Here is a 24727-nt window from a genome sequence, read left to right on the forward strand (position 1 = left end):
ACTGGAGTATGGTAGGTACCGTCCCTTCCGAAAGGGCACCACAATGAGACAGAAGTTAAAAAAAAAAAAAGTTTACAAGAAGCAAGAGTGAAGACAACTTATATGCCACAGGAATGAGAAACAGAAAAGGAAACAAACACTGAACACGAGTAAGAATGAACATCTGGAAATCTAGGGTTTATTTTGACTGAGATTGATAGCACCAAAATACTAGCAGGATACTTTTACTTTGCTTTTCAAAACTGCAGAAGTCTATTACAATTCATAACACCATACTACAGAATTTCTGCTCTCAACTACTCTAGCTGGAAGCTGCTGTTGTACGAGTTTAGATATGTATACAGCAATGTGTCAGGGTGTTTAGATTTAATCATCACTGTCAAGTCAAAGACTGTATGGGCAAACATTCTTACATGCTAGACTCTTTCCTGATTTAAAAGACTTAGTTTGATTAAGGTGGAATAATATACCTGGTCCTCTAAAACTGGGGAAGCAATTACATAGAACTGTGTTCTCATGCAAAAGTAGAGCATCATTTCTGCCTCCTGTTAAAGGAGGCATCTTTAGAAATAAGTAAGCACATTTATGTACAGGACAAAACATTCCCCCCGAATGTTTTTGGCACAAATAAGATGTAAGTACAAATAAAAGGAACCAGAGCACTCCCACTACACAGAATCAAGCTCTCAAACATTATTTTATGTCCAGTCAACTACTACCAGAAACAGTTTTCCCATAGGGAAAAAAGCAAAGCCACAAGCCCAACTTCCCAAACCCAAGAAAGAAAAAAGTGCTGCATACTATGATTTGGTACATATCATAAGCTGCTGCAAAATCTGAAGCATTACTGTATTTTCTGTACCACACAAAGCTGATCTTTTTCAGAAGTCAGTATGCTACAATCTTTACAATGTTATTTTTCTTCATTCTGCACAATATATACTGTAGATTATTCTCATTTTTCACAATGATAAAAACAAACCTGCTTTGAAGACAACTTTTCCCCAGCAAAACCACAGTCCTATTTAAGAAACTTGATGTCAGATTAAATAGACTCTTAAAATTAGCCAAACTTAGATGACTAGTTCAAACATCTGAAAACAAAGAAACTGTCAGATTACAGATGTCCATTACACCTTAATTCCAGCCCTTTTGAATCACCTTGTACAACAAATGAAACAATCTTAGCTAATCATAAATTCAAGACCACCTCATAGTACAAAGAGCCACATTAAAGTCACATATGCAAGTGCATAACTAGCACTTCCAAACCCATTTAACATTTGTACGTTGTTTGGAGTGAAATGGATTCTTTAAATATCACTCCAGTATATGTTTTTCTTTAAAAAAAGTCAATGGAGACAGAAACAATAACAAAGCAACAAAAGAACTCCATGCACATATATATCACAGAGTCCTTGATCTCCCTTCTTTCCTGATCATCTTTGCCTCAAGAGTTACAAATTCCCCTTTCTCACATGATACTCCCAGAGGAGGAAAAAAAGTTCCTGGAAGCATGTAGAAAATCTTCAGGAGTGATGGAAAGGACCCAGACTCCAGAAACTAAATAAATCTGTACATAGTAGCCTCACCCAGCTGAGGCACTCCTTTTCCTTCTGTACACCCAGATAGGAAAGGAAAAAAGGAATTTCTTAACACATCTATAGATTATAGTATGCTCTTGTTCAGGTAGTTTAGCCCAGTAACTGAATGTTTGATATTAGTTTGACTAATACACTACCAAGAATTTCTCACATGAAGTGTTAGGATATAGAGACAGCACTATATAACCTATAACATTTAAGCAAAAGAGGAACATGATTTTACCTGTTTACCTTCACAGGATTTAGCTTGAAAACACTCCTCCAGCAGATATCAGAGGCTTGCTGAAAGCGATAGATAAGAACATCACAGAGAAAGTTGCATGAATTCCTTATAATGAGAAGTGCTTGATATAAACATATTAAATACATAATATACCAGGATATCCTCACCCTCTGCACATGATAGGGTAGATGAGATTTCTGTAGCATACCACATGGACATTGTAAGCTTGTCATAAGCAAAATTTCTTTATCAACAAGATGGGATATATTTCAAAGAACTTGTCAAAAAACTCCACTAAACATGGGAGTCTGGGAAGAACAATAATAGGAAGAGGATAAAAAAACTCCTGGTCTACTCTTGTTTGGAAAAAAGGAAAAAAACAAAATAGAACTCAAGAAAACTTTCCAAGCAACACAGTTAACAAGCAAACACTTTCATTAACGAAATTATGCAGAAGTGAGTTAAGAATAGGTTTTGAAAGTTGTATTTAGTTTCAAATATGTAGTCAAAGACAACCAGAAAAAAATTAAACACACTGACTGTAACCAGTAATAGCATAAAGAGATAGAGTAAAATAATGTTGGAGGTGTAAAATAAGTAACCTTATGAACAGAGGTTGGGACACTAGAAAGGAAAAACAGGGCGCCAAAAGACATTTACTGTCTATAGAATTGTATTTCCTAAGCAAACTAAGAAGCAGTAAATGTTAAAAGGTATGACAATTATCTTAACACCCCTGTGATCCACAACAGGAAGGTTGAAGCTCTACATCCGTGACAGACCCTACAATTTGAGCTAATAGAGGATGACAACCTCCTGGTATTAGTTACTATGTAGGTCAACAGCAGAGGAAGAGAAAATACCTTGACAGGGTTTCACATGTATCAGCTTGCAGTAGAAAAACAGAGACTCAGGCTACAGCTTTACATTGTATTTAAGCTGATCTAATACCTAGCTACTGCCAAGTGGAAGGTCCCACTCAGCTTTGCACCAGGACCTGGCAAACTGATTGAAGATCTCAATGCAGTAGACTATCTGGGGGCTTGGTAGGGCTCTCTTGGATATTGGCTGTTTCTGGGTTTTTTTTGCAAGGGTTCAACCTCCTGAACTAGCTGATGGTATGATTGGATGACAGCAAAAGCTGACAGTGGGAAAGAAATAGGAGCAATCTTACCTCTGTGGGCAAGTCCATACAGCCTTCTCTAAATAGTCAGCCAGAGAAAACTGTGTAAATTGAAGCTTTAAGATGACTCATATAGCAAAAAAGGAAACTAACTGTTGACCTTTGAGATGAATAGTGAAAACCAACAATAAAAAGGCATGTGCCTGCTGGAAACTGACGACTATCAGATAAAACCATGGCGAGATAAATAAACTATCTTATTGGACAACCCACACGACAGCAAGACTAGAGATTACCAATGACCATAATACAAGCTATGGCAGGTTAAGTTTTGGAAATTTCTTCTGACAACCTCAGAGAAAACCAATTTGCAGACCCAATTTCCAAGTGGGAAGAAGAGGACCCTGCCTTCACTGCATGCCCAAGGCAGAGAAACTACATGCGAATGCTGGTCTGGATTCATAAGAGTATCCTTGGATCAGTGAAAGTTGCCCACCATCAGCATGAGTACCCTCTCCCAGTCACCAGTCAGACAGTGCACAGGAACACATCTTTCCTAGTGTTGCTACAAAGTCACCAATAGCTAGAAAAAAAGATGGTGGCTCTGTAACAAGTCAATCAGCATATGAATGGGCCAGCATGAAGTTTGTATGACCACAGGTGACGCTGTTTTGTTAGGTTTGATATTGTTTATGTATAACTGAAGCATTAGTAATATGAACAATATTCCAACTGTTATTGTTGATATATGAAATAAAAGATACTATAACTCAATATTCCTTATGTTGCCATCATCCCTGTGCAAATCATTCTTTAAATTTCAGAGCTTTAGCTGCCCTACAAAAACCAGCTCCCTTACTCTGTACACTGGTACTCAGGAGACCAGACAGCAAGCCAGTGAGTGATGAACATCACTGATCATTTCTGGCCAAATCAGCCCTCCCAGCTGGCTGACTGCCCAAACACTGCTGTTGTAGCAAGGGTATCAGCACGACTGAACAGCCAGGGACACAAGAAAACAGGACATGAGCTTCAAGTGTTATGGAACTGCACGCTCAGGAATTTTAAACTAGAGCCCAAGCTATAAGGAGTACGTCTTCTGCATACAAATTCACATGGCCATTACCCTCAGTCATTCCCTCCTGCACTATCCCATCTGTCTCCTCACTCAGCCAAGCAGTTTCCACTCCTGCAGTTTCTCCCAAAGATATTGCTTCCTCCATCAGCTAGGGTCATTCCTTACCATCCTAAATTTTATTTATTCATTATTGAGCAGCAGCTCACTTCAAATATTGCCTCTTCCCAATGTTACACTGATTATCAGTCTTGCATATTTTACTCAGCCAATACCAGCCTCTTCTTATGCCTCAGAAAACATTCATCTTTTCCTACTTAGTGTCTTTCTCTTTCCTCCCCTTCTTCCCTACTTCACAGCCATTTCATCTTCTTTTATTTTGCTCAGTGCGCAGTTTCCATCCCCAGCTTCCAAAAAAAAATTACTGCTTCTCAGCTTCCAGTCCCCACCAGGGCCCTCTGCTTGCTCCGACTCACTTTCTTCCTCTAGGTTCCTGTTCCTAACCAGTTACTTATTCCCATCTCCCCACCCTATACTGGAGAAATAAATTAATGTCTTCATCCTGATGTCTGTGTTCAAAGGGGGTACCACAATAAATGACAGCTCCCTCATTTTACATCATGAGTCTTCTTGTAAGTCTGAATTCCAGAAGTAAACTTAAGACCCTCACAAACTGAAGAAAAAACAGCTAGAGAAAGTTAGTAGTTTAAAGCAATAGCCACAGTCCTCGTTCAAAATTCTCAGTTGTTCAAATATGAAATAAGTTGGTAGCTAGCAAAAATATACATAAAAAGAGAAAAGCTATTCCAAAGGGAGGGTAGCAAATATTGTATAACGCAGACTCAGAGGCGGCAAGCTTCCAGGTAAGCAGATGGCACTCGACTTCTTTGCACAGGACTTCCTCTGGCAGGTTCTACACAGTTCTAAGGAAGTGACTACTGTCACACTGATGTTCTGTCAACACAAGTTACCATGCTTCCATAATGCTGTTTTACCTGCCCAGAGTTGCTTTGCAAATCCCAGGAACAACAGTGCTTTAAGTACTCTACTGACAGTTCACATGTAGTGCTCAGATTTATCTCCCTCCTTTGAATGTTGCCATCTAGCTCCATGGTAAATTGATACCTGTACATCAATCTGCTTAGAATCAGAGTAGCAGTCAACATTCCTGGCATCATAAGCCATGCACTTAAAATTTTATATGGCAAAGAGCTTGAGGAGGAAGACAAATTCCCAGAAGCTATCCATAGATGAGACTGATAATAGGTCTTCATTACTGGGGCAAAAGACTTATGGGTGTGTGGCTGTGTCCAAATAGGAACTAAAAATACAGGTCTCAGCAATTACTGTTCACTTGCTTCCTCTCACCAGCAGGAATCAGTTATACACAACCCTTCTGGCCAACACAGCTTCAGTGCTGGTCAATTAACCTTCTGGCATGGGAGCAACATTTGATCAGCCTGAAAGCCACAGATCAGCTCCCTGCACTGTAGGATTGGCAGAATCACACCAGTCACCAGCAATCCTTTCCTCCTATGTGACAGAAGTTCAGAAAGTAGTTCTTCACAGAAACTGGAAAAGTTACAGGACAACAATAAAACAAATTTAATTTGATCTCAGTCTCAGAATTTCATTAACTCTCAGAAAATATTCATGACATAACACAAGAAAATCCTGAGAGTACAGAAGCTGCAGGCAATGTTCTGCTGTTAAAGACAGTAAAGACAGTCCTTATTTCAGGAAAAAAAAAAAATATTTATATAAACACACACGTCTAACACTGATTACATACTGTGATTCAAAAGGAAAGTAAAAGTGTAGTAGGAATAAAGTGCATTAAGGGTAAGCTGATAAGTGTAAAAGGCCACAGGCCACAGTATGGATACACTGCAATAGTAATACAGGATTAATTAAAATGGAAATATTCTACAAAAGTTCTTCTCCCATAGAACACTTCTTGGAGTGGTTAAAAGAAAAGAACAGTAAAGTTTTACACCTTTGCTTGGCAAATTAGCCAAAACAATAATTAAAGAGCAACAAAACACCTGGAAATCATAACATACAGTCTAATCCACACTGTTTCACTGCTCCCAAAGTTCTTGCATCTTCTGCTTTATGGACAAAATTAAAGACAACTGTGTGACGTATTATTTAGCCTTCTAAGCACTTTTTATTAGTGGGGTGGATTTTTTTTTAATATGGAAACTTATCAACTACTTTATGATTCAAGAAAAGATAATCAGATGTTGGGTGTTTTTTTTCCCTTTAAAAAAAGGTGAGAAAAGAAAAGATGGTCCAATAACTCCCCCACCCCCACATATGACAACATAAGGCTCACACTGCTTAGTACATTTACGAATATGGGAAGCGGTTACCATTTTTGCCATGAGAGAACACACACACAGTCCCTACCATCACCACAAATTAGGCAACCGAGTTTCCCATACGTGGGGAAACCGCAAGGAGCGTAAGTGATAAGCCTCACCCTGAAAAAGACACCTTCCCATTGTAATGTCTTCCCTATTGGGTAAACAATATTATTGACAAAGTTATCTAGGTTAGCCAAGTCCAGCATGGAGTCTGAGGAATGACAGAGAGCCACAAACAAGTCGAATATGTTAGTATCAAGATGGTAAATGCAGCAGAATGCAAAAAAGCATAAAAGAGGAAATTGCAATGTGTAAACTACCCCTATATATTACAATTAAGTCAGCATCATCTCAAGATGACTTCGCATTCTCTGGGAATTGCTAAATGGATCTTCATTCATATATGTCTGTAATAAAATATGTCAGGATACAATAAATGAAACAATATGACATATAAACAGCAATGTATCAGCAGTACATATATGCAGTATCAGGGATATGTTTTTTTCAGAAACATATGAAAATTATTATAGATTAAACTAATGCAATGAGGCGCTGATTAACAGCTATCAGCACAATTAGGAATATACACAATTGTGAAATACACAATATTAAAATGTTTCATGGACTACAGACTTTATGATGTATACAACAACAGATGAGATGGACACAAACTATTCTTGACACTACCAAGACAGAAAATACACATAAGTACTATAGTTCAGAACATTCATCTAAAATGAAGGAAGAGTCAGGGATATAAAATTGCTCACCAATTGTTCACTTGTTTTCATCGCTATAATCTTCTCAGATCTTCCACATAGCACATATTATGTATTGTTTTTGAATCTATCTTTGTTAATGCTGCTTAATACAAACCCATATAGATCCACTGTATAAAGTCAGACTTCCTTTCTCTTCTCCTCTAAAGTCAATTTTCTAAATTCCCCAAAACAAGTCATGCAATTTACAGACAGCTGTAGCCAAATATTTGATTTCTCAAAAATCAAACCAAAATCAGTTTCATTAGCTCAGCTGATTATAGCAACTCCCTTACCTTTTTCATGAAATTGTTAGTCATTTCCCTAACAAATTACTATTCATAATAGTACATAACTAAGGAAGAGATGATTTAAACAAGATAATGATGTTGATTTGACTAATGGAAACTCGAAGTGCAGCGGGGGGGAGGACACTATTTCCTTCACTGGCTGCGTGCAATAAAATCATGTTTATTTTCAGAAGTTCAGACCCAACAGTTTCAAATATACTGGGCCAGAGCAAACAGGCATGCAGTCCCAAGATCACCCGACCAAGAGGTACAACTATCTATGACTCAAGATCTAACACGAGCTTTGGCACAGCTTTACAAAAATCAGAGTGAGATTGCTGAGACAGTAACTTAAATCAAGAGAAAAATATTGACACAGAAAGGCATGAAACCTTAAGGAAAAAAGTGGAATCAGAATATGACGACTCAGTAAGATCAAGAATCAGCCCATTCTGAGTAGCAAAGGAGGTTGAGCAGAAGAGGCTTTGACATCCTACTTAACTTGCACCTGCCAGGTGAGCAGGGACTCATCAGGCTCCTGCTTTGCAGTGGTAAGCACATTAATCCTCAGTAAATAGCTGCGTCTAACTGGCTCTGTGCACTCACCAGCCTCCCTTCTCCAGCTTTTAGTCATTATCATTATGGATTCCACAGAGAAGGGAAGGAAGAAAAAAAATAAAGTACACAAAACATGATATTGAAGATAGGCTTTGACATCCAATTTAGCTTTCATCCTTGAGAGCTTCTGAAGTTTATGGAGGCTTTTATTTACTTTTGTTTCTTAGGGGTTAAAATTTATTCTTCATGTTTTAAAAGAACATAAGGCAGTACTAGCCAGCACACAGCAAAGTTTTTGTGGGAGAAAAAAGGTTGAGACAGGTTTGGGCAAAGGATATCTGATCTGAAACACAGTATAGCATAAAGAACTAAGAAAAACTTCTGGACAGCATACTTCCATCCAACTCCTCCTACTCCCCACCACCACTTTCCCAGCTAAAAATAGCAGAGAAGGTGGTGATGCTGTAATTGTAAGTTTTGTAATTGTTTGTAACTGTAATTTTTTGTAATTGTAAATCTGCAGTTGGAAGAATGGCAAGGACAGATGGCTTTAGATGTCTCCCATTACTCAGTCATTGGATAACACTCAGCACATTCTTAGCCCAGTTTTATTTGAAATGTTGAGCACTGAACTGAAAGTGGTATTGTCAAATCGCTAAAAATGACTGATTTATAAGGAGAGGTAGAATGGAAGCTAAAAATATAAAACCAAAAACTGGCTGCCATAAAAATTTTTTTAATAGTTCAAAGTAAATACACAGTTTTCTAATCGCAAAAGGCTTAAGTGTTATTGAACCCATCTGAAAACTAGTGAGGAAGGAAGCTTATGGCTGAGGCACTTTAAGATGCTTTGCATCACATGTTACAGTGGAAGATGCAAGCAAAGCAGACAGAAAAATGACTTTCAGCTAAGCATAAGATTTAAGGAATATTTTGAGGTTTTTTTCTTTTTTAAGTTTCCGTATATTTTCCTAGTTACTGGAATAATAGTATTACACAGTTTGCTCTTTTTTTTTTAATCTATACTCTGAATCTGTGAAAGAACAAAATAAACTTGCTAAGGAACCTAAGAATAGCAAGAGATTATGAATTTTTCAAAAATTATACACACCATTTGGAGTTGGGGGTGGCTGTTGGTTTGTTTACTTGTTATTGTATGAAAGGAAGCTCCATAGGCATTTGCTTGGGGGGGGTTCTTTTAAACTCAATAGCATTTTAAATTTTCTCAGGACCATCACCAACAAATTCTAGAGTATGAAAATTTTGAATAAAGTTATATACCCTGATGGACTAAAGAAACTGCTGATCAGTTGATCAACTGATCAGATGACTTGTGTCAATACCCGAACCTTCTAGAATGAGTAAACATGGCATTTTCTTTGCAGTGCCTCAGAGTTCCTCCTGCAAGTATTCCTGCAGGTTACTTTACCACTTGAAACGTCACGTATTTCATTGAGCATAACGATTCAGGCATCTTGCCAAATTGACACCAATATGTCAAGCCCCATTTTTCTTTGTAATGGCAGTAGACTGCACGAGCTAGTCCCACTGTAGTGTGACAGTCAGATGCTATTCTGAGTAAGTTATGTCTAAATAGGGGAGGGGGGAGAAGTCAAGCAAACCACTCTGCATAACTGCAATAGCACATCCATCTGAATAGAATTAGTGCTCCCAAGTGATTTACAGAAACCAAAACAAACAAAAAACTACAGACATATTAAAAAAAACAGACCAAAGACCTAGAGTTCATGTATACTGTTAGTAGCACAGTCACAAAAATTCTATTAGTTCAAAAACACATATGGGAACAAAATCACCGTTAGGCATTTTACTGAATGAGCCAAAGTACTGTTCCCACAGCCTCCTCTTGCCAGCAAGTAGCTAACAAATGTTGCAATACCAACATATGATTGAGTAAAAGACTGTCAGAAAGATCCCAGGTTCTCTTCCATCACTTTATTTGTTCATGTCAAGTAATACCAAGACTGAAAGTGTGTTCTGTTTTTTTTAAGACCTCCCTTGGTTACAACTCTGAATGATTCCCAATCATTCTGTTTGGCAACCTCACTACAAGAAAAAGCTGCAACAAGCTTATATAGGAAGTTATTTGCAAAAAACTTCCAGTACAAGTTCTAGTCACCTCATTAGCCACTTGTTTTAAAGTTTCACATACAACTATATGTGTTAAAATGACAAATAATAACTGACTTCCACTTCACAGAGCAATTCATAGATATCAAAGAACAAGAGAAAGCATGGTATCCTTCCATAGATACCATCTTTCAAAATAAGAAAGTTCACAATCACAATACAAAATTCTCAAAAAAAATTCACCCTCATCAGGCTGACAGTTACTGCAAAGCAGACAAGTTCCCTTCCTTCTTTCCTCCCCTCCCTCTATTTGGGATGGGGATCATTACTTCATTTCACATACAAATAGGCAAAACATTCATATTGTACCAATTTTTCAACCACAGCTCCAACATTACTGCTTTTAAATGTCTAAATAAAATTTTTAACAGCTCAGAATTAACAACAGCTGGTTAAAACAGTGATTTATTAGATACAAATACAGAGATAAAACTGAAGTAAAAAATTCAGTTTGTTGATTCCTTCTCAGTGGTGCCCAACGACAGAATGAGAGGCAATGAGCACAGATTGAAACAGGAAATTCCATCTCAACACAAGAAAACACTGAACACTGGAAGAGGTTGCCCAGAGAGGTTGTGGAGTCTCCATCCTTAGAGATGCTCAAAATCCAGGTCCTAGGCAATCTGCTGCAGCTGACCATAGTTGAGCAGGGGTGTTGGACTAGATGATCTCTAGTAGTCCCTTCCAACTCCACCTATTCTGCGATTTTGTGAAGACTGAAGCAAATCTGTTTTTTTACATCCTCACAGTTTTGTGTCACCAGCAAACTTGCTGAGGGTGCCCATCTGCCACATCATCCAGGTCATTAATGAAGAGGTTAAACAGTATTAACTGCAGTATCGACCCCTGGGAAACACCACTAGTGACTGGCTTCCAGCCGAACTTTGTGCCACTGATCACAACCCTCTGAGTTCAGCAATTCAGCCAGTTTTCAGTCCACCTCACTAACCACTTATCTAGCCCACACTTCATCAGCTTGTCTATGAGGATGGCATGGGAGACAAGTGACTAAAGCCTTCCTAAAGTCAAGGCGAATGACATCCACTGCTCTCCCCTCACCCACCAAGCCAGTCATCTCATCGTAGAAGGCTATCAGGTTGATTAAGCACAATTTCCCCTTCATAAATCCGTGCTGACTTCTCCCAAGCACCTTCTTGTGCTTCGTGTGTCTCGAAATAGTATCCAGGATTAGTTGCTCCATCGCCTTCACAGGGATCAAGGGGAGGCTGACTGGCCTGTAGTTCCCCGCATCCTCCTTCTTGCCCTTCTTAAAGGCAGGGGTGACATTTGCTCTCTTCCAGTCCCTTTGGAATCTCTCCTGATGACTATCACCTTTTGAAGGTAATTAGGAGTGGCCTTGCAGTGACACTGGCCAGCTCCCTCAGCACTCAGGAGTGCAACCTGTCAGGTCCCATACACTTGTGTATGTACAATTTAAGTGATCCTCCACCATCACGGGAGAGTCTTCGTTGCTCCAGACTTCCCCGCTGGTCTCAGGGGCCTGGGATTCCTGAGGGTCGATCTCACCAGTAAAGACTGAGGTGAAGGCAGCATTCAGTATCTCTGCATTTTCTCTCTCCTTTGTCACCAGAGTCCCCGCTTCATTTAGCAGGAGGCCCACATTTTCCCTAGCCTTCCTTTGGCTGCTTATGTACTAACAGAAGACTTTCTTGTTGCCTTTCACATCCCTTGCCAGTTTCAACTGGTAGCCTTTAGCTCTCCTAACCTCATCCCTGCATGCTCGGAGAGTGTCTCTATATTCCTCCTGGACCACCTGTCCCTGCTTCCACCTCTTGCAAAAAAAATTTTTTTTTTTTGGTGAGTTCAGTCAGGAGCTCCTTGTTGATCCATGCAGGCTTCCTGCCACCTTTGCTTGATTTCCTGCTTGCTGGGATGGACTATTCTTGAGCTTGGAGGAGGTGATCTTTGAATACCAACCAGCTTTCTTGGACACCTCTTCCCTCCACAGCCATCTGCCATGGGATTCTTCCAAGCAGGTCCCTTAGCACACCAAAGTCTTCTCTCCTGAAGTCCAGGTTGTGATGCTACTTTCTGCCCTGCTCCCTCCCCACCAGATCCGGAACTCCACCATCTCATGGTTGCTGCAGCCAAGGCTGCCCCCAGCTTCCACATTTCCTACCAGTCCTTCCTTGTTTGCAAGTATGAGGTACAAGCACAGCACCTCTCCTCATTGGCTCCCACCTGTTTTAGGATGTTACCAATGCACTCCAGCAACCTGTATTGCTTGCACCCTGCTGTGTTGTCCCTCCAGCAGGTATCAGGGTGGTTGAAGTACCCCATGAGCACCAGGGCCTGCAAACATGAAGGTTCTTCCAATTCTCTGAAGAAGGCTTTGACTCCTTCTTCCTGATCAGGCAGTCTGTAGCAGACAGCAACGACAACATCACCCATGCTGGTCTGCCTGCTAATCCATAAGCTCTCAGCCAACCCCTGACCTGTCCCCAAGCAGAGCTCTGTGCATTCTAGTTGCTCTCACACATAAAGGGTGATTCCCCTCCTCACCCTTCTGGCCTGTCCTTCCTAAAGAGCCTGTATCCATCCATTGCAGCAGACCAAATGTGTGAACTTTCCCATCATGTCTCTGTGATCCCAATGAGATCATAGCCTTGCAACTGTACAGACTTCCATTTCCTCCTGGTTGTTACCCATGCTGCATGCATTAGTGTACAGGCACTTCAGAGACACAGCCCAGCATCCTGACTTCCTAGAAAGGGCATGAGAGCTTTCTTCATAACATGGTTAGTCCCATAGGCACTTATTTGCACTTGGGGTGATTCCACTTTAGCCCCATTTAGTTGATTAAGAAGTTCCTTCTGTTTACATCACCCCAGACTGTTTGGTTTCCAATTCCATCCACCACTTCCTTACTCGACCATTAGTCATTCTCTCCCACCTCCATTGTTCCTAGTTTAAAGCCCTCCTTACCAGCCTGGCCAGCCTGTTAGCAAAGATACTATTACCCCATTACAAATCCAAATTTGTCAGTTGGATCCCATCCCTACCAAGTAGTTTTGGTCCTTGAAGAAAATCCCATATTTGTAGAAACCAAAATCTTGTTGTCATCACCAACTGTGCAACCAATTGTTGATCTGCAGGATCCATCTAGTCCTCTCCTGAGGCCCTTCCTCCTCATTGCCAGGATGGAGGAAAATACCACCTGGGTCCCCATGCCCTTGACCACTACCCTCAGAGCCATGCAGTCACATTTGATACTTTCCAGGTTTCCCCAGTAGCACTGCTAGTGCCCACAAGGAAGAGCAGCAGGGGGTAATAGTTCAAAGACTGGACAAGCCTCTCCACAAAATCCCAAATGTGAGTTCCAGCCAGCAGCAAACCTCCAAGTCTTCTGGTGGAGCAGGAGCTCTCCTCCTGGTGCCACAAGTTACCAGCTTCCAGCCTTCACCATTGCAGGAGCTTCCACTTCCTGACCTGATAGGCACCAACACTGCCTGCCCCTCTGCTACAGTTGGGGATTTGCGTTCCTGAAGCTGCAGGCTCAGAGAAGACCTAGTCAGTCTCCTTCTGATGCTGCCCAGTCTGCCGGCCTCCTCCTGCAGCTTCTTGACTTAGCAGCTCAGCTCCTCGACCACTGCAGAGCTCCTGCAGGCAAAGAGACCATCAGCCCCAGACAGAGGCCTGAGGCACTCCCTGCAGCCCAAGGCTTGCAGGGCTACATCTTCCTTCTGAAGCTCCATCTGCAAAGTCTTTCATGTTGCAGGAACAGTTACTCTAATAGCTGTTGGGGAATGTGCCCTGTGGTGCATCACCACCATGCCTGAGGACACATGTGCTCATCTGACCAGTGCTGCCAGGCCGTCCTTTGTGCCCTGCTGCACAAACCACTGCATCTGTTAACTGTGCTCTGGGCCTGGCTCTTATAAATGCCTCTCCCTAACACTGACTAAAAGGGTGCTTGACCCTCCCTAAACAGAGCTCAGCTGGAACTCCAACATCCCCCTTCAGGGCAACTGACAGAGCTCCTTAGCAGCTGCTAGAGCTTCTAAGAAGTTAAGGCCTCTTGTGGTTGTCCTTACCTAGCTGTTCTTACCCCTCAGTAAGGACACCCTTAAGTTCCTCAGAGGGTTCCCAGGAATCCCCCAACAGTCTCAAAGTCCCAAGAAGACAAAAGACACAAACTTCTCACGTGTTTAGATTTGTTTACTTACTGCAAATCAGCTGTTTCAGGGACCCATCATGATTTTAATTGCCATGGATTCCACTGTCTCTAAAAAGCTGAATTAATTCACAAAAAAATAGGGATCCAAATTCACTATAGAAACATTCCCTCTATAATATCAGGACTCAATCATGCACTTACTACTCTGGAATATTCTCTTCTCCAAAACACTGTGCATTGTAATTCAGAATTCAATACATGCGTTACTTAATAATTTGGAGAACACTTTCCACTCAAATAGAAACCAACAGCAGAACAGACGTTTTTAAGAAACTAAGAATGTGCAAGTATAGCACAGGGAAAATGGGCACATGCTTGCATCATCTGCAACTGTGAAGTTTAGAATAAAACAGTATCAGTATTTCCAAAATAAACCTCCATTAATAAGTGATTTAAAAGCTCACTAGAAACACGGCAACAGTTCATAGTACAACTATTTTTTGTTCACTCTACTGTTTTTTTGTGTTTTTTTTTTTGAAAAGGCATACAAAATGTTCTGTGACATTCTGCTAGTCTTTACAGGCAGAAAATTTGTGGTCCAAAAAGTCAGTTTAGGATTTTTCCCCCTTCCCCCCAAATACACTACAGAGAGAATGCAAGTATTCTACAGCAAAAAAAAGATTCTGTAACTTGTATACAATACATAGAGAAAATAGTAACACACACTCAAAATACGGTAAATTTGTAAAAGCAGCAACATAGCCAGAAAAACCTGCTGAGGAAATGCTACATGCATTATTTAAATTTAGTTATTTTTCCTAGCCAACAGAACTAAACCACAAGCGCAACTGAAACCAGTAGATTCAGCATAAGTTTACATCTCTGTCAGAATGCTCACAGAACAAGAATATGGCAAATGTGACCATCCACTTCCAGCTGAAGGCTGTAAGGAAAATGCCACTCCCACAGATTATATTTTTTCTTACCATTTGTGAGCACATTAGATTGATTCAATAAAAAGTAAAATGGATTAGTTCGATTTACCACTGAGAGCCATCTGCCCATAAAGTGGCTTGATAGTACATTTGAACAGCTAAAACATGTCAGCAGCTCCAGGAGAAAAGTGATGACAAATTACTGAAGAGGAGAAACTTAAGCTACCTGTCTGTACAAACTTCGAATGCCTTGCAGGCCTAGTAAGCAGTGCTTAACCTGAACGGAGATGAATGTCATCTTACAAACATCTTCCAGGATACAAACAGCACGCATTACTTCATGTTTATTAACAGCAGCAAATACAAATGTCAATTTCCACATTTAATCTCATTTAAGAGCTCTTAATACATTACACAGCAAGTACTTTCATCATAGGCATTCCCTTAATTCTGTAAATAATTTGGTCATACCATGTTGACCAGATTATAATTTTTAAAACAAAAGAAAACCATAAGCCCTTAAATGCCTATCTGTCTGCTGTAAGCCTCAACAGTGGCACTACAGCAAGAAGTTGGGGAAGCTTTTACAAAATCCTCTGAAGTTTTAAGATGTGATTAAAAAGTAAAAGAAAGCACATAAAATATTAATGAAAATAATGTTGAATACCATATGCAACATAATCCAGTTCATGGGTTTGCATCTTAAGCATACTGAAAAAATTGTAGGCAGCAAGAAGGAATCAAAAATGATCCAAAGTCTGAATAAACAAATCCTATGAGCGGCAGAGCTAACGAAGTCCAGTTTTCTATACATTAGTGTCTTTGAGCTTCTTTATCCCAATGTTTGTTATAACCTCAGTAATGCATCCTATTCCTGTTAGCATCCCTTAAAACTCCCCTCTCTCCTGCTAAAGCCTTAATTTGCAACCCTATTTTCCAGCTATGGATGTGTGCATTCGCTCTCCATAGAACTAGATAGTAAAATGTAAAAAAAATAAAAATAACATACATAGACACTACATTTTCATTATCATGCAAAAAAACTTAGAAAAAAATTTAAGGAAATGGAAGAAAGAAAATTAGAAAAAGACTGCTCTTATTTCTTGAATTCATTTGTTGAATTCTTCAATTCAAAGAATAACAACGGAAACCACATGGACCAAATAGAGGTAAATAAGTACATTGCAAAATTCAGGTACTCGGAAAAATTGTAATCAGAGAGGACATTTAGAGTCAATCTGTTTTTCCCCTAAGGCTTTGTGGAGGGTTTTTCCTTAATTTCTCTCTCCTTGCTTTGGCCTCATTATCTTTACCTTGTTGAACACTCCTCCCCCCTCGCCACAAGCAATTAACTTGCAACAGAACTCTAGGAATTTTAGTAATAAAGTGACAGTCTAGTTATTGAATTAAGACAGATTACGGCACTCGAGTCTGCAACTGGAAATGAAGGCAAAAGAATAAATCCTACAAGCTATATCAAAACACATTGAAATTCCACTTTGAATAACTGTGATGGTAAATAACTCTATACCTATCAGACCAAACATTTCTGAACATTCGGAGCTGCAACAATAAAAATGGAGGATGATGGAATAAAAGCACTGATCATGTTTTGGACTTCACAGGTTTCTTAAGGAAGGGGAAGGACACAAGAGGCAAATTAAGACTTTTTCAAAATATCTCTGGGGGAAAACATTAACATATGCTTTTATAGAAATTCACAGATAAAAGATTCGAGGCCATAATACTTTCCTAAGACAAATCTAATCTGAGAATACAATGCTGTAAACCTCAAAATCTCATATGCAGATTGATATCAGTTTCCCTTATGCAAGCTGAGAGAAACTGCTAGCATGTAAGAGCAACAAGTAATCTCCACAAGATTTTTTCACCTTTTGCCCATGTTTAGTCTCAGTTCAACTGTTATGAAAACATGTACACAAAACATATGATATCACCAAACTTACGATTAGTTTTACATACATTTGCTATAAGGAAACACAAAGACCTGAAACTCCAAACTAGCTGACAAGGGCCAGGATGTTTGTATTTACTACAATAAATTGGTGAGATCAGAAGATCGAAGAACTCATACTGTAGAATATCCACAGTTATCCATGTGGCTTACTATTCCTTACACTGTTGCTAACATCATCAAATAACCCACACTTATGCTGAAGTTCTTTTGAGATTTTAATCTACAAAACTCCAAATGAACCAAAGTACCACTGCCGCCCACCCTCTACCTGGCCTAAATCCAACAAGCAGACTTTCTGCAGTTTTCCCACACCCAATTGTTTTTCAGCATGCACACAATTAACAGGTTTAAATTTTTCTTAAACCAGAAAGGCAAGACTGGAGAACACCAGCTCTAGTCCCCTCACTTCCATACTACAGGAAATCCACATAAAATACTTTATTAAAATGGAATACAGCAGGAAAACTTGAAGAAAGAAGCACTCTACATGTGATATACACTGTTAAGAAGCAGACAGGAGGGGAAGGGAGGGAGGACATCTAGACAGATGGTCTAGAATTTGCATTTTGTAAATCAAATACAAACGCACTTCTCAGGTTATTATATAATTAACTAATTTCAATAGAACCTTGTGAAATAATACAAGGGGGTACCTCTCCCATAGTCCAACCTAACTTCAAGAGAAGCTCAAATGAAGTTTTAAAGAGTATGGTTTGGGGGCTCCAGAAGAAGTCAAAGGACAAATTTCCATACATCTCCAAGTACCAGCATTATTTCTTGGTCCTCTCTCCAAATGGAGCCTAGAACAAAGAATGACGAGGGTTTATTAAAAACTCCAACTGAAAAACATCTCCTGATAAGGAAAGATGGAGGACAGTGCTCTTGCAATAGCGTGGATAGCTGAAGACTGAGACCAGACAGTTAACTTCTCTGCAGTAGATATACCAGATGTTTTTGAACCCTAACCTGAAACGGACTAGTCCCACCCTCTTCAGCTCCACAGCTATCACCATGAAGAGCTACATCTCCTGCATGTTGGACCCTAAAAGTCCCTTAACTTCTAAACCAAGCACCGCAGCTTAAACTTGCTGCCCATATTCCAGAGACTGAGATCTGCTCTGAAGACAGTCTCAACTTCATGCAGCAAAAATTTGAACAAGTACTGAGTTTGGCCCCAGATGCCACAGTGGCTACTATGTTTTCAGTGAAAAAGGTGAGTTTTTTTTTTTTTTTTTTTTTTTAACTGTATCACAATAGCAAATACTCAACATTGCACTTAATGAGCTATGGCTAAAGTAAAGGTGGGGGGAAGAACTGGGAGAATTGCTTTATGCAATTTTACACTTGACGGCTTGGCAAGAGAAGACAGAAGACACTAATTCCACTGAATAATAGAAGTTTAAGTTATTTCCTCTGCCCGCTTCTGCTACGGCTGATTAAACCATATAGACCACAGAAGATAAAAGGATTCAAAGGAAACATATTAAGCCTTTCACATTGCTTTCAAAAAAAAAAATTAAAGAGCATAAAGGAAAACTAAGACAAAGTTCTTCAGAATTATACTTATTACTTTTACCTCTTAAAAGTAGAGATGCTTAGCTGCTACTGTCGTAAAGATCACTGTATATTGAGCAACAGAAGAGTGCTTTCAGACTATTGCCATGCAACTGCTGACACACAACTGGTCCTAACAAACTGCTAGGCTTGTCATTTTTGCATAATATAGAAGCCAATATTCCTTAGCTTCACAGGAACAAAGTCAAAGACATAATCTGCACTGATCTATACCTGTTTACACAGTAAGTAGGCAATTGAGGGGTCAGTTGTATTAGGAGCACCTGCTACCAATCTGTTGGCAAGAGTTTTTTCTTTTTTTTAAGCATACACAGGACTTAGATTTGAGGTAATACACAAGAATTTAGCAGCTGAAGATACAGCTCTGCAAATTTTGAAAGACTGAACTGTTGACACAACAATAGTCCAAGTGCTATTACGAAGTGGCTTGGCAAGTTTGAGCTCATAAAATTACATATTTATTGCTTCTATGATTAATATACTTTTACAACAGAAGTGATTTCAATTTTTGTCAAGTAATATAAAAAGCAGTTGCTTGACACATCATTAAACACATCTGTTCAATTTTCATATTAAAGATAGTCTGATTTAAAGAAATCTGATAAATCAAGGAGATTATATGGCATCTGCATTCTCACTCATTTACATTAGGTGGCAAGAAACCACATGAACATTTTATTTTGGCTCCAAATCTATCTTTCAGAACTCGTACAGAAGAACAAAGTACCTAAAAATAGCTGTAAAGAAAATGGTGAGGGAGAAACAGCTTAAGTGTTCTAGTATGGCAGGAAAGATGCACAAGTTTGTTGCAGGATTTTGGATAACTGTCACTTTTCCTAAGTTTTGCAAGACACTAGTTTGTAGGTCAAGATCTGTCTTCAAAACTGTGCTTCTCTTGCTCCAGAGCCTCTGCAATATCCTATTTGAAACAAAGAAATTCATCTTTGAGAAGTGAAGTGGATTTTTAAAAAGGGTGTGCATGCACATTTCTTCAGAAGATCCCAGACTAGTCTTTTCCACTCTCCTTCCTCCTGGACACAAGATATGAACCTTTATATTACCAATCCATTCCCCATGTCCTACCCTGGAAGTATACATAAAGCAATTACCCTGAAATGAAAAGCAAAAAATGAATATTAACTTGCAAAACAGCTTATCTGTTCCCCAAAATATCAATCACAGCTTTGTTTCAGATTTCAAATATTTTCTTGTAAGAAAGCCATTTTTCTTTGGATGACAGGAAGGACACTAATTCCTGAACAAATAAGACTGCCAGCAAGGGGGTGGGGATTCCCTCCCCCCTTTTTCTGCAAGGCAGGGCAGAAGGGAGGAGGGACAGGAGCAGGAAAAAAAAAAGTTAATGGAAAAAGTAAAGATAATGTCTCCAAGAGATATCCACTATAACTAGATTAATAAAAACACTCAAGAATGTCAAGAAGGTCCAAGGGAGATGTAAGAAAGCGGTGTCAGGAAATACAGAGAATTTCTAGTGAGAATCATTATTGTACGCTCAACACTAAAGCAAGCCTGTATGATAGCCCTCTACCTACATCCTCACTACATTATGCTGGAAGACAGAAATATGCATATACTCCACTAGCCTATCAAGCTCAAGTTTTAGGGGACAGGGGAAAAGGAGGATTAAAATATTATATCCTAGATGCATAAAGAGCTGCATAACAAAGATACATAATTTTTAATCATTTTATAAAGGTCAATACTATCATTCACAGAAAACACACTTTCCCTTAGTCACTAAATCAACATGCCTGTCATTTCATGATTAAGGGTATACTTCATATGAATGACCTTCCACCCAATATCTTCTGAAGTCCCACAGTTCTTGGGAGAACATCTTGTCAATTCATTAGCCCACTTCACATTTGAGACCACAATCTACTGATGATTCAGGGGAGAATATTTTCTCTTGATCTCTTTTTCATAGCTCATAAGTGCTATTCAAAAAATACAACCAGTAGGCTAGCTGCCACTTGAGTTTGCTCCTTGATGGTAAATTGAACAAGCTTTTCATCCCAAACTGGGATAAGTGATCTAGAATTCACTACTGAAGACCTTTCTCACAAAACTGACTGTCAAACCAGGCTTAGCTTAGTCAATGCTTCTGCAACCAAGTAACAGTAGCTGAGCACCCACACTGACAAGGGAGCGTCTCTTCTTCCTGCATATTGACCATGTCAACTCCAAACCGGCAAATAGCCTAATGATAACAAGCCAAGAAAGTTGCTCCAGAAGTAAAGTATATAACTACTCTTCATAATGGATCCTGCAGCATTCACACAAAGGTCTTCCAAGCAGGTTAAGCAAGCAGGCCTTTTTAACTAAGACATGCTTAGGATAACCCACTGGTTTGCAGGACTAAAGCAATAATACTTATTCTTGTTCAACTACAAACCAAGAGACAGTCATAAAATTTGAGCATGACACGGGACAATTTGGATTATGCGTGCGGGATGGGTATACACATTTACTGCTTTCATAGGAACCATAGAAGAGTTAACTGATAACCACTTCTTTTAAGGACAGAGCCCAAATAAACAAAATGCATTTAGCTCCAACAGTTAATAAGTTACTGTTCAACTACAAATGAAGGATAAAAGCAGTACACACTTCTTAATACCATTCCTGAAACTGTAGCCTCAGGAACTACACTTAAAAAGGAAACTTGACAAGGACCCAAGTAGGTAGGTTATAAGAATCAAGAACATCAGTTCAGAACGCTCAGTATTAACAAATGCCTTTTTCTATGTCCCATCCAGTCAGCAACACAAGATACATTCAGAGCTGGAGTTTTGAAAATTTCTGGGTTTGTTTCATTTGTCTTCTATTTTAGAATTCGATTTTGACTGCATGAGACCACAGTGACTGGTTAAATTCAGAAATAACAAGACCACAAAGAAACAAACAAAAAATTAAATATGAGAACTTCAAGGGCATATTAGTCAGAATGTCTAAACTTATACTTTGTGCAACATTTAACTGCACCAGCAAATTAACATTATTGACAGGAAAAGTCTGTGTTAAGTATTAAGCATCCATCCCTTTCAGTTAGTGAGGCAGGAGAAAGAGCTCATAAGTGCTCCAAGACATCAAACAGCAAAGATGCCTTAAGGAAAAATACCACAGTGTTCAGGTAGTCTTTATAACCCATAACAGCAATAAAAACAGGCAATTACTTCCCCCTTTTAATCTAGCATAAATAACCTTTAAATAATTCTTACAATATGTCAAAAAGATAAATATATTTCAGACTGTTCCTGAAGGAACACTATCAGCATAAGTAACATTTCTTTAAATTTCATTATATTACTAGTGTAAGTACTGAAGAGCACATTATATTTTATCATTCACCATAATCCCATTTTACATATCTTTGACATTGAAGAGAGATTAGTCAGCTTCACTTATCTATGATCCAGGCACTAGGAGGTGATTTAAGTAATTAATATAAATTAGAAGCAAATATACTGCAAAACCCTCATTTAAGTTTTTGAATCTCAGTTTGAGGTTTAACTCCACCTGATCCAGTCTTGAACATTTAGAGACTTGTGCTGCACAAAGCTTTAGGTGGCCTCAGACTATCAACAGCATGATATTTACCCCTTTTACACTTAACTACTGTTTTACTTCCAATTTATTTACACTGGCAAACAGATTTAAGGAAATTTAATCACCGACACCTCTGATTCTCTGGAACAACATTAAAAGAACAGATTTTAAGAGCCAGAAAAAGCAATTATGCCATCTACACTAATTTTATCTCCTGCACATCACAGGCTAATAGCCTTTGGGACACCACATGAAATCTCTATCAGAGTTCTATGTATACTATTCACCAAAGAGGTGCTTTGAGTCAGGAGGCAAAACCTATGGAAAAGATTTAGCAGTTTTTCAACCACTTATAGTATTCCCACAGATGTTGTAACATCACTCGTTTTTTCCATGACTGATTAGGGTATTGCCTAGCATGGGAAAACAATCATCTACCCAATGGAGGAGAGCTCAGCCTTAACCTTATAGTACTAGCTACTTAAGAAGGCCAAAATTAAATTCCCATTTGAAAAGAAAACAAGGAGACACAGCTACATACAGCAGCTGAAGGATGCAAGGATATGCAGAAAAGAATTCGGAAGCTGGAATACATTGGGAAGCCATAGTGCTGTTGGAGAGAGTAGCAGCAGCAGGATGCGAGGGACTCTCACTTTTCATGGGCCTGCCCAAACACTAAAATGCTTCTAGACAGCAACCTCTTTTTACACATGGTAAGCAATCATAACTTTTACATTTGCCAGAGAGAAACATTAAAAAAAAAAAAAAAAAAGACATTACATTTAAAGACAGATAGTTTGCAGGAGGGGGTGGGGTGATAAAGCACCTGAAAGCTACAGTGCTTTGGCCAGCTGGAAGCCCTTTTTAAGGGTCTCTCTTGAACCCAGTCCTACTCCCATCTGGATTCACTTGCCATAGCAGCAAAAGTGATGCACCGTGTCCTTACTGGAAACCAAACCACTTACCTGTGCCGGTGCTCGTCGTGTCCTTGCCCATGGATCAGGAAGCTTCCGAGGTTTTTGCCCCCTTTGCTGGTATCCACGTGAGGAATTAGCACATCCTCCAAACCCAGGTCAAAGCGTTTGTGCTTCGAGGAGTCAGGCAGGAAGAAGAACGCCCCGAAGCACAGGGTGATGAAGGCACTAAGAATAAGGAGGAGGATAAATTTTTCGGAGAGTCTCAAGGTAGCCCTGTGGTGCGGGAAGGAGGAGGCCCCCAGGTTCAGGGGGGGCAGTCTTCGCCCGGACAGCGGCAGCAGGGCGGGAGCGGTCATCCTTCCTTTAACGACCACCCGGCAGAGCTCGGCTCATCTCCCGGCGCGGCGGCGGCACCCCTCAGCCCGTGCGGAGGCTGGCGCTGACGGCACGGTCCCCGCTCGGCTCGGCCGGCCCCCGGCCCGGCGCGGGGGCGCGGGGCGGCTTCACCATCCTCCCCGCGGGCGCCGGGCCGCGTCCCCCCTCGCGCGCCCAACCGCCGCGGCGCGGGGGGGGGGGGAAGGGGGGAGGCGGCGGCCGGGCCGCCCCAACGGTCCCCGCCCCCCCGAGTGGGCTCCGGCCGGCGGCGCCGCCCAGGTACCTGCGCGCCCCCTCCCGCGCTCCGCCACGAGCGGGGCCCGAGCGGGCGGCTACGGTCAGCGACGCTCCCCGAGCTCCGCGGCGGCTCGCCTCCGGGACCCTAACGGCGGCGGCGAGCGGCAGCGGGCTCCTGGGGCCGCGGCCGGGCGCGCGGCGCCTCTCCAGCCGTGTCCGTGGGGCCAGGCCGCGCAGAGGCTCATCCCCGCCGCCCCGCGGGCAACGGCGCACGGAGCCGGGAACAGCTACCGCAATTCCACTCCGGACCCTCTCCCCAGCCCCACTGCGCTTGCGCGAGGGCGGGCGGCGCAGGCGCCTTGGTCAAAGCGAGGTCTCTAGGAAGCCGCTGCCAAGAGAGCCCCGCCCCCGCGGTGGGAGGAGCGGGCGGGGCTGCGCGCGCTGCCGACCGCCTCCGCTGTTCGTGGCGCCGCGCCGCCCGCTCTAGCGTTACCGGTCGTGGTGCGTGGAGGGGCGGCGTAGCGCCGAGGCCCCGGCGCCGCCTGCCGAGCGGCTCGTCGTTGCCTCCTGCGGGCCGGGCCGCGCCGCGGTTTGGGCTCGGCGAGGCTTGCGTCGCGTATTAGGGTGCACGCGAAAAAAAAAAAAATCGGGAGTGTTTTTGGAAAACGGAGCGTAGGCCTGGTTTGGCGGGAAGCGATTTAAACCAGTTCATTAGCACAACAAGGAGGCAGAAATAATCATCCTGGGAACCCTGAAGACAGGATTAACCCCGGTGGAGAGAGATGTTGTCAGTCAGAGACGTGACAGACACATCCCCGAAGAGCTGCACAAAGATCTAATGTAAACACGTT

General features: G+C 41.0%; 1 protein-coding gene across 6 annotated transcripts in view; it reads right to left on the reverse strand.

The window, feature by feature from the left end:
* MAN1A2 (mannosidase alpha class 1A member 2) overlaps positions 1–24191 on the reverse strand; it is a 159543-nt gene extending 135352 nt beyond the window's left edge. For 5 of the 6 annotated variants that reach the window (XM_067302560.1, XM_067302567.1, XM_067302594.1 and 2 more), the window contains exon 1: positions 23313–23786. In XM_067302560.1, the coding sequence (XP_067158661.1) occupies positions 23313–23620 (308 nt within the window). In that variant the 5' untranslated portion in view covers positions 23621–23786. Of the gene's footprint in view, positions 1–23312; positions 23787–23922 lie in introns of those variants that run through there. The other variant, XM_067302575.1, reaches the window with a different exon arrangement.
* Between the last annotated feature and the right edge of the window lie 536 nt (positions 24192–24727).

This window comes from Apteryx mantelli, chromosome 1 (genome assembly GCF_036417845.1).
Source record: "Apteryx mantelli isolate bAptMan1 chromosome 1, bAptMan1.hap1, whole genome shotgun sequence".
Lineage (NCBI taxonomy): Eukaryota > Metazoa > Chordata > Aves > Apterygiformes > Apterygidae > Apteryx > Apteryx mantelli.